The sequence below is a fragment of the Stegostoma tigrinum genome, chromosome 7, assembly GCF_030684315.1.
Source record: "Stegostoma tigrinum isolate sSteTig4 chromosome 7, sSteTig4.hap1, whole genome shotgun sequence".
Lineage (NCBI taxonomy): Eukaryota > Metazoa > Chordata > Chondrichthyes > Orectolobiformes > Stegostomatidae > Stegostoma > Stegostoma tigrinum.
In genome coordinates, this window is record NC_081360.1 from 18,057,605 (window position 1) to 18,071,331 (window position 13,727).

The following is a 13,727-nucleotide window of genomic DNA, read 5'->3' on the forward strand; positions in this document are numbered from 1 at the left end:
CTACCTCTAACAAAGTTTGCAGTGCATTTTTCTCCCTTTCTTTTAATTACATAATCAATTATATTAAATTGTCATGTTGGTTGTAAGACTTCAGAATTTCTGCATGTTCAAGGACTTTGCATCCACTTTAATTTTGCTGATCCAGCAGATCTATCATCTTGCAGAATGATTGATCCAAGCTCAGTTAATTGTAGGCATGCATCATAGGTGCGCGAGACTGAAATACAACAAAAAATACTAAGTGGAGTGAATTGGGTTAGCTGAACTTGTGACCAGCAAATAATATACAGCAGCTCAAAGTGATGCAAGTGGAGATGATCCAGGCTGTCTTATAAATTGACCTTTTGTTGTATCTGAAGCGTAATATTAGTCCTTGCTGATCTGATGCAGTGCTGCAATGAGAAACTTCAAATTGCTAATGATATTTCATTGGTATTTTTCACCCAAGTGCTTGGACAGGTGGAAATAAATTTTTAGTAGGATCAGCATCCTTTTTCCTGTTGCTGCTGAGAGGAAATACTGGGCAGAACTCCAAGCAAGTTGATGACATTGAGCAATTCTGATTAACTGCTTAAATTTGGCCATTATTCCAGCAAGGTTGCATTTTGTTCGAACATGAATTGTTGATAGTCAATCATAGCCTTAATACAGCGAGCAGCTGATTGAACAGTTTGTTGGCTGGTGTGAAATGTTCGTTCTTAATTTTTAAAATTTGGAAAAGGTTCGATTTACATTTCACTGTGGTGGTCCCACATGCACTTCTGAGGAAGGGTCACTAGACCCAAAACGTTATTTGAGATTTTTCTTTCTCAGATGTTGCCAGACCTGCAGAGCTTTTGTTCCATCTGCATTTTGTTTATTGTTACTTTCAGATGGCCATTTAGTCCTGTCAGGAGTGACTGCTTCTACCTTGGCAGATTTCTGTCACTCCAAGTAGGACAAGTTCCTGTTGTTGTACATAAGGTAGCCTCTTCCTGAAGAAAGCTCGGCACATGCCTGGCTCTCTGCATACCTAAGTAACTTAACATCCACTGGTAACTAAGGCCTTCGCACTGGATGGAGTATATGAGCCTAACGGCATTGGTGGCTGTGGTTATTGTTTCATTTTTGTCCTGGATGGTGTCAAGCTTTTTGTGTTGTTGAAGCTGCACTCACCCAGGCAAGTGGGGAGTATTTATGTGCCTGAAGTGCCCAGTCCTGACACAATTCCAACATCTCTTTGGAACATCTTGGGTGGGATCAAAGCCAGTGTTTATCATGAGATAAGACAGCAAGAATTAGATCTATGCTTGCAGTGCAGGAATCTGTTCCACCTGCCTTTTTTTCCCTGCCTGATGTCTCCATTTTCCTACACGTTAACAAACAGCTCTCCCCTTCTGGTAATCCTTTTTTCTTTATTTTTTTCTGGTTTTTGGAGACAAGTAGTTTTCCAGGTTCTGGATAATGTGGTCTTGCATTTTGAAGAAAGACATTTGAAGTCTGACACACTTTAGCTTCCTCAACTCCACTTAAGCTGCCTGCTCAATTCAGTGGCGATATCCTGAAGGTTAATGTGGTGAAGTAATTTCGTAGTTGCAGAGACCATGTCCTTTTCAGATTCCTTGTTCTTCTCAGCTGTATCTGTTCGGGTACTCTTGCCCCGCATCAAATCTTGTCCGAACCTTAATGATCTGCTCTAGCCTTTTTGAATATCTGTACCTCTTCTCATATTTCCTGATAGACTTTCTTGCACAGATGGCCAATCACATCTGCCAGCTACTTAGTTATGTTACAGTCTCTGGACACTACACCTAGCTGTGTATGTTCTCAATCCATTCTTCAGTTACAACATCCAATGGCTGTTTCTGATCTTCCCCTGAATCTGTCTAACTTCCTACTCAGCAACAAGGATAATGTTCGATCAAGAGTACTGCTTTCACTTCCTCCTTTGGTAGTGCCAAGGAAATGACTGAGGAGGCATGGGGAGCCACTACCTAAGTTTTGCCTAAAGGCCTCTTTCTGGTAATACCTGAGCCTGCAATGGTCCAGCTTCAGCCTCTATCGCAGTTGTTACCTTTTTTAATGCTTTGACCATGCACTCAGTTGTCGCCAGGTGCCTTTGAAACGGTGTTCCCTGTGATTTGATACCTATGTTGTGGAATTCTGCCAACTACACCAGAAATTTAACATGAGATCTAAGTATTTCGCAGGCCTGAAGATGATAAAACAGGGATTCTTGAACCAACTGGCATCTGGTCATTGCAAAAATGAGCAAAAGTTAAAATTAGACTAGGCAGTGTTTATAGCATTTACATGGAATTAAGTTTTTGATTAGTATGTGGATCAAGTGTTGCATGGAGAACGTAGGAGAATGTGTGGTTGAGAAACACATCAGCCATGATCAAATGATGGAGAACACTGGAGGGGCCAAATGGCCTAATTCTACTCCTTTTATCTTACGGTCTTATTCCTTGACCTGAGATAAGATCATCCTTCCCATCATGCCTGTTGGCTCCAAACACCGTTTGTTTTTGCAGGAATGTCCATTTAACTGCTTGAGCTGCCATCCCTCACCTGCTCGTGGAGATTCTGTTCACATGTGATTATCCTAAACCATCACTTGAGGTACCTCCCTTACTCAGGTGATGAAGGACCAGTGCTTTGAAAGTTTGTGATTTCAAGTAAACGAATGGACCATAATTCGGTGTCCTGTGGCTTCTGACTTGGGAAAGCTCTTTCCAGTAAGTGTTTGCAGCTGCAAGGCAAAGGAAAAAGAAATACTTTTTAGAATGAACCTGTCTGGAACAAGAAGGAAGAGAGGAGTAAAACGTGGACTACGATTACTGCAGAATGAAGAATAAGTAAATGCATCGCTGGGCAGACTGACAGAAAACAATTTTTGGTCAAGTTAGATAAGTGATTGCTGTGTCCTTCGCTGAGATAGTTGTATTATCGACAGCCACAAGATATGGAGGTTGACCGACATGGTGCCTTTAGTTAAGAAAGGGGTGAGGAAAAACTAGGGAACTATCAACTGGTGAGCCTGACATCAGTGGTTGGCAAGTTGTTCGAAGGAATCCTGAGGGATGGGATTTGCACGTATTTGGAAAGGCAAGAACTGATTAGGGATAGTCAACATGGATTTATGCATGGGAAAGTGTGTCTTGATTGACTTTTTGGAAGATGTAATGAAGAGGATAGATGTGGGAAGAGCAATGAATGTGATCTAAAATGCCTTCCGCAAGTCCTGTTCTGAGGATGGGTCACCAGACCCGAAATGTTAACTCTCTTTTGCTTCACGGATGCAGCCAGACCTGCTGGGCTTTTCCAGCAACTTTGTTTTTGTTCCATTTGACAAGATTGCTGATGATAGTCTGGTTAGAAAAGTTAGTAACACGGAATACAGGGAGAAATAGCTATTTGGATACAGAACTGGCTTGAAGATAGACTGAGGGTGATGGTGGAGGATTGCTTTTCAGACTGGAGACCAGTGACAAGGCTTGTGCCACATGGAGCAGCGTCGGAACCACTGCTTTTTGTCACTCTATATGTTAACATAGGGTTAGAAAGTTTTTGTAGAGTGGGCTGGTGACAGCAGGCCCGTGAGGCAGCTGAGTGCCAGACTCTGGTAGTGGCATGGCGAGGACTGGAAGGCCCTGAGTGGGACTGCAGCAGTGGAAGGGAAAGTTGGACTCAAGTTATTTACCTTGCCACACCCCTGCTCTTACTCTTGGTGTTAATGGTACCATATACGTACGGCAAAGGTACACGCTTTTCACTGTTTTTTTTTTACTGTGAACACACGACAATAAATGAGCCAATTCAAAATAAACAATTGGAGGTGTAGTGCATAGTGAAGAAGGTTACCTCAGAGTACAACCGCATCTTGATCAAATGAGCCAATGGACTGAGGAGTGGCAGATGGAGTTTAAATTAGATAAATGTGAGCTGCTGCATTTTGGAATGACAAATCAGTGCAGGAGTCATACACTTAACGGAAAGGCCTTGGAGTGTTGCTGAACAAAGACACCTCAGTTCAGGCTCACAGTTCCTTGAAAGTGAAGTGGCAGGTCGATAGGATAGTGAAGGCGGCGTTTAGTACACTTTCCTTCATTGGTCAGGGCATTGATGATAGGAGTTGGGAGGTCATGTTGCGGCAGTACAGGACATTATTTAGGTCACTTTTTAGAATGTTCCATGCAGTTCAGGTCTCGTTGCTGTAGGAAGGATGTTGAGAAACTTGAAGGGGTTAAGAAAATATTAACCAGGATGTTGCCAGGGTTGCATGGATTGAACTATAGGGAGAGGCTCAAAAGCTTGGGGCACTTTACCCTGGAGCGTTGTAGGCTGAGGGGTGACCTTTATGGAGGTTTATAAATTCATGAGGGTAATGGAAAGGGTGAATAGCCAAGGGCTTTTCCGCAGGGTTTGGGAGTCAAAAACTGGAGGGCATAGATTTAAGTTGAGAGGGGAAAAGATTTTCAAGGGACCTAAGGGGCAACTCTTTCACGCAGAGTATGGTGCATGAATGGAGTGAGCTGCCAAAGGAAGTGGTGGCAGCTGATACAATTACAACATTAAAAAGGCATCTGGATGGGTGCATGAATAGTAAGGGCTTAGAGCAATATGGGCCAAAAGCTGTCTTACAGGACGAGTTTAACTTGGGGTATGTGGTCAGCATGGGTGAGTTGGACAGAAAGGCCTGTTTCCATGCTTTACAGCTCTGACTCCATTAGAGAGTGAGCACACGATGAGAAAGTTGCGATACATTGAGAAGACAATGAAGAGAGATGCTCAAGTTTGAACTGATTTGCAATCTGCACAAATACAGTTGCTTCCATGAATGTTTGGAACTTGACCTCAACCTCCTCCCTGCTCCACATTCTATTTTGCTATTTGTAGCTCTGCTTTTCCATATGTTAAACGTACAGAGATGTGTTGACAATTTATGACAAGTTTATGCCTGAAACACACATTGGCCCTTAGTTTTGTGTTGATGTCTGCTATTTTGCAGACAGCAGTGAATTGACAACGAATGGCCACTTAGGTTCTGTTCCAGAGTTAGCAGTAATGCTTGCCACTCTTGATTCCTGTGGTTTGACATTGAAGTTAAATATTAAAAAGTTTTAGGTCATTTAACAACATTAAATAATCTCTCATAACACCACAACACAGTCATAGTCATACAGCATGAAAACATCCCTTTTGGTCCAACTTGCCTGTGTTTAGTCAACATGCCTCCAGACCTATCCATGCCCCTGTCCAAATGCATCTTGTCTGAGGAATATGTTGCCTGTTGAATCTTGAGAGTTGGTGGCAATGTTTATGTACATCCACTGGAAGGCTATTTTGATTGTTTTTATCAGGGCCTGCACAATTGTATTGCATTTTTTCATTAAATATAATCAGTAAACTCTGGTTAATTGGAATGACAGATAATTACGACCTTCATCAAGACAATGTGACTTCTGATTTTATAGATTTCAGCTCAACTCCGTACAACTGAACTAGAAGCTTGTAGATTTGAACTGTCTGAAAATTTCAGCTGAGTTTGAGAAACTTCAATTTGGTTTAAGAAGGAAACTTTTCTTTTCTCGCCAAACAATGTGATCATAAGAAATAAGTGATTTAAGTCATTGCTGAATGTAGAAGATGGCTAATCTAGAATGGATATGATTTAAACTAGCATCTGATTTCAGTGAGTGCATGAACTATGAAATGCAATTTGTATTGCGTTTGACATGTTTTATTGATGGGATACACAAAGTAAATTTTCATTTGTTTTAAAAGTAATTGCTACTGTTGGTTGATTCTTGAATAACTCTGGCCAGTTCACCATGCGTGAAGCTTTTGTATGTTTTGTTTAGGATAAATCTAAGTTACTTTCTGATTTTTAATTCTGCTGTTTCTTCTTGTCATATTACAAATTCCTATCTGTCTGGTGTGTTCTGGAAATAGTTTAAAACAAGTTGTTGGAGATGGAAATATTTGAAGACTTAGTCGAGAATTAGTTGAACATTCAAAATTACTGAGTAGTCTGTAATTGTTTTGTCATCCTTTTCAATATGGTATAGAGTCATGCAACATGGAAACAGACCCTTCAGTCCACCTCGTCCGTGCCAACCAGACATGCTTATCTGACCTGGTCCCATTTTCCAGCATTTGGGCTATCTCTCTAAACCCAATCAGATGTCTATTAAATGTTGTAATTGAGTTGATGACTGTTGTGCCAAACTGAGCCCATACTTAAAACAGCTAAAAACTTTCAATCGGCCATGGGAAAATTGTCAATCTTCCATTTCAAACTATATCTTTGTTAATTGGTATGTCTGAGTGTGTGAAGGTTTTTTAATTGCTTCATGGGTGTGGTTTTGCTGGCAAGGCTGGCATTTGTTGCCAATCTGAATTGCCCTGTAACTGAGCAGCTTGCATATTTCTATGGGTCTGGGGGCCATTAACCTCCAGTATGAGTCAAGAGACATAACAATTATGCTGCCATCTCCCCATTCCAAACAGAAATATTAGGTTTTAATTTAGATGGATGGATCGAGATGGGCTGCTCTTTGCAGGGTCTCTGTTGGCTCAATGGGCCAAATGGCCATGCTTTCACACTGTAAGGATCATATCAATTTGTTGCTTAAAAAAAATTCAAAATGTCATAGTAAATATCAGAAATGCAGCAAGAACTAGTTCAGAGATGCTGTCCTTCATTCTCCCAGTCAGGGCAGTTGTGAAGCACTGATCAGTTGTCAAATTCAGTCGATTAAATTGTACAGTATTGGATACAAAAATTACTGCCTCTCTTGGGATAGGCAAGCAATATCAAGTTGGAATGCTCCATGTGTATTTAACTCGGGGGGTGGGGGGGGGAGAGTTTGTCCAGTCACTCATGGATATTTATCATTGTGAAGTTTTGTGATGGGTACTTGAGTCTGGATAGTGTGCTTGAATCTCCAGATTCCTACTTAACTTTGCGACAAGTGATCAGTCCTGGCATTCTGTCACAACCAAACAACTTCTGTTAATAACACAGTAAAGTACAGCTACTTAACTGGGGAAAAAAAAAATTTCTGAACTTTGTTGGGTAAAGATAGTGGTTTAGGATACTGCAGGAATCTTGTTTCTATCTCCTTTAGGTCTCTCAAAGTGAAGCTTTCCTTCAGTATGTAGTAACATGTGGAATTGCTTATTCAGTGAACCATAAAAGTTAAACCTTTTTTTTTAATTCTTTCTAAAGGTGTAGATCCTTCTTTTCAAATTGAGTCCAGGCTCCCAGGTCCTATCCAGCCTTCACCTTTTTCCTCCTCTGTTGCTTTTGTGGCTGCAACCAGGCAGCCCAAATCACGAGCCTCCAATTCCAGGGATGAACGCTATCGATCTGGTAAGTCATGCTTCTGCTTAAGAGGTGAGAAAAGATTGTCCTTGTAATAAAGTGTTTTTTAATGCCAATAAACACTGCATTTCAAAATATGTTATTGGTCCCGAATTACATTCCTCCCATTCTCAATCCAACAACACAGCCTTAAGTTTCCATAGCAGTTGTCCTGTATAATTGCAAATGATTGCTTGAGGCCAAAAATGCTGCTGTAGCCTGATGCATTCAGTTCCAAATTAATCAACCAAGTCAATATTTTGCATTTCATGTGACCATTTTGATGGAATTGGTATTTGCGATTGCGATTTTATTTTGACTTACGGAAGAGTAAAATAGTCTACTAAATGTGATGTCTGTTTTCATGGATCTGGGTGAATAGGGAAGGTGGTGGACAGAATGTATCTCTTCCCTATTAAGATTTAACTTCCAACTTTTCTATCGACTCACAAAAGTCCAAAGGCATAAAAATCTTGCATTTACCGAGCATGTTTTACGACAGGCTGTCCCAAAGTACTTCACAGCTTGTGATATACCTTTTCTTGAACTGTAATTACTGTAATGATGTGAGAGATGGATTATTTTACACTAAGTGAATTATAGAATCCACTTGATAAGTGATTATTTTTTGTCCTAATCAGCGTGCAGTCTATACCTAAAGGTCATTCTGCCGCAATACTTAGACACAGCATTGATCAGTTTAATCTGGCACATGTTCCAGTGTTGTTTAGACTCCTTGCGCAACTAGTACTTTGGATGTACTAGTGGAGCCAACTTGACCAGTACATTCAAATGTTCAGAACTGATACTTCATAGCAGCTGCGTGTGGTGATTTTCATGCTGGTTGTATCTGACTGTCATCTGTTCCCATCATCTTAACACTCCTCACCAAGCAATTCTTTCTTTACTTGACCTACTTAATTGAGTCAATAATAACTTCAAATGAAGGGTCCTGATCTGAAAGATCAACTTTCTTGCTCTGATGCTGTGTGGCCTTCTGCGTTCTTCCAGCTACACAGTGTTATCTCTGACTCCAACATCTGCAGTTCTTCTGATCTCTTCAAATTTTATATAGTGCCTTTAACATTGGAAAACATCTAAAGTAGAAAGGTTTGAAAAAAGTGTTACAGAACTGGTTGATCTCCCTGAAGGGAAAGAGTTCTGCTTGTTGAAAGAAACGTCATGAACAATTGAAACGGCAAGAGCCAAATTAGAAATAAAAAGAAACCCTGTAATAAATAGTGTGGATGTCGGTGACTTGAAGAAATTTGAAGACCAGTTAAGGATTACAGTTCTTTGCAAGATGTCAACAACTTTAAGTATGAAAGAGTTACTATCAAATCACATGAAAAGATAGTGGTGATATAATTATAATTATATCAAGCAAAAAACATAATTGAGAACAATAACTACTTTCCTCCTGAAATCTGGTAAGCGTTGTCACTGAAAGTAAAGAAGTGGTGGACTTGCTGAATAATAACTTTGCTCTCTGGGAAATATTGATGCAGAAGGTCGCTACGCAGGAAGTCCCAAGGAAAATAGTAACTTAAGCAGGGTGACACATGAAAGTTAACGAGCAAAATAACACTAATAAAGCAAACAAATGGCATTGATAATTGACAGATTGGTGGAATTAAGTGATCTCTATCCCCCTTTAAGTGAGAACAAAATGAGAATTTTATAAAACACTCTTGTTTCAAGGATCAATCAATTAGTTTGTCATTTGGGAAAATGGATTTTTAAAAAAGCTAGGCAGATGGCTTTTGATTTCAGTTCTGTGAAAGGTTTTTTTGAGGTTAGAAAATCAGTTGGAACAATGACCTAATTGAATAATTCCCAGGTAAATGTGTGCTTCAGTTTAGTGCCTAGCAGGATACCTGTGGTATTGATTGATGGAATGTTTCTACTGTTGATTTTTACTGCAGACAGAAAACCAACCGAGGGCAAAGAGTTTCATTTTGGCTTAAGAAGAATCGGGAGTTAAATTTGGGAGAGCATAGCGGAATTTTAGTTTGAAGTAATGAAGCTGTGAGGGTCTCTGTAGAAATCTTCATGTTGTCAGAACTAAAAGGTGGTTCTGGCCAGAAGACTGGCAAAGAAGTTTATAAAATTCTCTCAGCAATCCATAAATTAATTGGAAAGAACCATTAAAGTAAGAAATTGAAATGTTGAGGTAGGGATGATAGTTCACGCAGGTTTGAGTTCCCTTTAAGAGGGCATTGCTGGGGAGTAGATTTCCAGTTGTTTAACTGTTTATGGTAACATTTTTCTAAACTTCGTTCTGCAATTAACTTATGTTTCCTGCTGTCAATTTACATTCTTGTGCTGAAGAATATTTGTATTCTCTTGTGTGTTTGTCTAATCACCACTGAAGCTTGCAACGAAAAAATGGAAACAAGTGATCTGTCAAGCCCAGTTTCATGCTGGGATCTGACCTGTCCATTATTACTATTAGATGTGAGTATAACAAAAGATGAGGAAGGGAAGATCATGAATCACAGGTCCATTAGCCTGACATCTGCTGTTAGAAAAATAATCCTGTAGATCATCCAGGGTAATGTGGCTGAATACCTTTTTAAAATATTTTAATTTGATCAAAGAGACCAGCCAGAACTTGTCACATGTAGGTCATGCCAGATGAATTTAATTATTTTGTTTGAAGAAGTGATTGAAGTAATGGACAGAGTACATATCTGTGGATTTTATTTACATGAACCTCCAGGAGTTTTTGTTATGAAGTCCCCTCAGAAGAGATGTTAGTTGAAATTGAAACTAAGCAAATTTGTGGCAAATTGACATGGTTAGAAATTTGGCTAAGTGAAGTGAGAGGGTAAGGATAACAGTTACTCAAGCTGGCAGCATGTAACAAATAACACCGAAGGATCTGGGCCTCCACTTCTCATTGTGCTTATTAATGACTTTGATAACAAAATCAGGTCACATATCCAAATTTGCTAGATAGATAATATTGTAAGCAATGTAATTTGAAGCATGAAACTGAAGAGATATTGAGAAGATGAATTGGTGAATGAATTTCATCGATGCACAGAAATTTCGGAAAACAGAAGGAGACTGTTTGACCCACTATTGTGCACACATTGTTGAATGAGTAACTTGCTTTGTGCCATTCTGTCACCTTGTCTCTATAACCCTGCACAATGTTTCCATTCATATAGCTGTCTAGCTCCCTTCTGCCAGTCTGAATTGAACCTCTGTGCACCACATTGTCAGGCATGCATTCCTATATGTTCAGACTCACATCACTTTGGCTTATGCTAATTATTGAATCTGTGTACTATTGATGCTCTCAAATTCTTGATGCTTTCACAAATGGTGAATGTCTCTTCCCATCTAATCTGTCCAGGCCCTTCATGATTTTGATTAAGTCTTCACTTGGCCACCTTTTTTCCAGGGAAAACCATCTGCCTTCATAACTGAAGTTCTTGATCCATTGAGCCATTGTTGTGAAATTTTTCTGCAATTCCTTTAAAACATTCTCAAATTCCTAAAATATGGTACCTAAAATTGAATGCAATACTGGAGGTGAAGCAAAATTAGTGACCGATGTAAGTTCAGCATAATGTGCTTACTTTGGTCCTCTAGTCTCTGATAAAACCCAGGATATTGTATGTTTTACAACCTGCTTTCAGCCTGCCCCCTCGGGGGACACGAGCATATATAGCCCCAGTATCCCTGCTTCTGCACCCCCTTTTAAAATACTTCATTACTTCACCCCATTACTTCAATTCCGTCTTCAACAAAACAAGTAAATTCACCAGGCATGACCTACCTGTGACAAGTTTTGTATTGTTAGTCCTGTGCATTTTCTATTAAAATGTATAATTTCACATTTCTCCTCATTTGAACCCTTTTGCCACCTCCCCGCTCATTCCAGCAACTTCTCTATGTTCTTTTTTATCTGCGGTTGCTTCATGGTTAAGTTGTTCCAGGTTTTGTGTAGCCTACAAACTTTGGAATTCAAGTGTTTGTGCTTTTAATATCAGGCAACTCAATGACACCAATATTGATTCCTGAAGGAGTCCACTGTAAATGCCCTAGCCCAAAAAGAATCCATTAACCATTCTCTCTTTTGTGTCACTCATCCAGTTCCTTTTCCATGTTAATAATGTTTCTTCCTTTCCATGAGCTAAACTTTGCTCAGAAGTCTTTTTGGTACATAGTGTATCAAAGAACTTTTTATAAGCCCATGTTCACCACTTTAACAGCATTGCTTTCATTAACCTTGCCTTTTACCACCTATCACCACATCATCCTTTTGACCTTTACGCCCTTCAAGTGTATGAATTATTCCTCTTTTACCAGGGCAATTGCATTATCATCTTTGGTAAAGGTAAATGAAATTTACTGCTCTAGGATGCAACTATACCCTCTGCCTTCTTGTATAAATCCTCTTTAAGGCTCCCAATTACTTTTACTGATGCACTTAGAACCATTTTATCATTTGTGTGCCTGTAGAAGTCTGTTGGCTAGTAGTTTCCTTTCATTCCCTCTCTTTGTTTCTCTTGCGTGTCTTCTCAGCCTGCCCAGAACTTAGCATGTTTAGCCTGGTTTTTAATTGTAGTTTATACCTGACACCTTTCATAAGTACATACTGCCTTATTTGTCTTTATTTTGTATGCAACTGAGGTCATCTATTTTGGCATGTGTTAACTTTGGTGAGAGTACAACACAGATTTATTAGATGACGTCTGAACTTGAGATGATCATTTACAAGCTGATAGGTTCTAGTATGCTGAAGGTCCATAACATATCATAGGTATTTGGGAACTGATGTTCTAAAGTGTGGAAAATGGATTTTAGATTTCAGTCCGTGAACATTGACTTGTTTTCATTTTAATAGGTCAGGAAGTCATTTTGATCAGTGAATTCAAAACAGCATAACCAACAACATATATATGATTGGAGCTAAATAACGAGCAAACCACCTGGGGATATAATTACTAAGGAGTTTGTTGACTTGAAATTTACAACCCAGAGAGAGAGGTGCAAGCAGCAGGTTTAAGCAGAGAAAAGTTCTCAACAGGGATATATTGAGTCACAGTTTGCAAGCAGTCAGGTCAGTGTAGAAATCCTGATGAGCTTAGTCAGTGGGAAGAAGGTGGCGGTGGGATGTAATTGTGTTTGAGAAGAAGAAATTACTTTAGGGGAAATAAAAGAACTGCAGATGCTGGATATCGGAAATAAAATCAAAAATAGCTTGAAAAACTCAAGGTCTGGCAGCATCTGTACAGAGAACACAAAGTTGATATTTCAGGTACTCTGTGATTCAGGGAAACACTAGTAAGAAATGTGAACTGAGATAACAGGTTGTTTTCAGGGTCTTGTAGAGAGACGCTATCTGAAGAAAATAGCGTGTAAGAAATGCATGGAAATGTGATAAAAGGTAACTGATTATAGCAGTGCCAGGTTTTGTTTTAAATTCATGGGATGAGACCCTCGCCCTTACTTTTCCCACGATGATGCTAGTGAGGTACCTTCTTGAACAATTATAGTCTGTTTGCTGTGGGTAAAGTCCCACAATGTTGAGAGGGAGGAAGTTCAACTCTTCATCAGTGACAATGAAGGCATGGCTACATATTTCCGCCAAGTCAGGATGGTGTGTTTTTGGGAGGAGAACTAGCAGGTGGTGATGCTACCTTGCATTTACTGCCCATGTCATTCTCAATAGTAGTGGGTTTTGGGTTTGGGAGGTACTGTCCAAGAAACCTTGCAGAATGTCTGTAGTGCATTTTGTAAAGGGTAGATACCGAGCCTGCTGTGCCTTGATGGCAGAGGGAGTTTATGTTTGTGGATATGTTGCCAATCAAATGGGCTGCTTTGCCTTGGACAATTTCAAGGTTCTTGTTTTTTTAAATCAGTAATCGGTATTTTCTCTTGTTCTTGGCTTCTTCCTATTGTAAATTAAGAGTGAAACACTATTTTGATTCTACTTCTGTCTCAGTACAAGCCATGTATAGAATTTCATAATTTTGTGATTTCTGCTGGTTTTTGGGACTGATCCATGGCTGGCTGATGCAGAACCTCAAATTCCCATCTAATTATCATTTATTATTCCCCCATTGACAACTCCAATTGGAAAATTTGTTCCACAACTCTGAAACACATGGTCAAAATTTGATCTGATAATAGGAACTGCAGATGCTGGAGAATCCAAGATAACACAGTGTGAAGCTGGATGAACACAGCAGGCCAAGTAGCATCTCAGGAGCACAAAAGCTGACGTTTCAGGCCTAGACCCTTCATCAGGGAGGGGGATGGGGAGAGGGTTCTGGAATAAATAGAGGGGAGAGGGGGAGGCGGACCGAAGATGGAGAGAAAAGAAGATAGGTGGAGAGGAGAGTATAGGTGGGGAGGG

The 13,727-nt window shown here is 39.8% G+C and overlaps 1 protein-coding gene across 4 annotated transcripts in view; it reads left to right on the forward strand.

The window, feature by feature from the left end:
• The window catches only part of LOC125454046 (disco-interacting protein 2 homolog A-like), a 236,731-nt gene that overhangs the window by 100,687 nt on the left and 122,317 nt on the right, over positions 1-13,727 (forward strand). For all 4 annotated transcript variants that reach the window (XM_059647072.1, XM_059647073.1, XM_059647074.1 and 1 more), the window contains exon 3: positions 7,217-7,360. In XM_059647072.1, the coding sequence (XP_059503055.1) occupies positions 7,217-7,360 (144 nt within the window). The remainder of the gene's footprint in view (positions 1-7,216; positions 7,361-13,727) is intronic.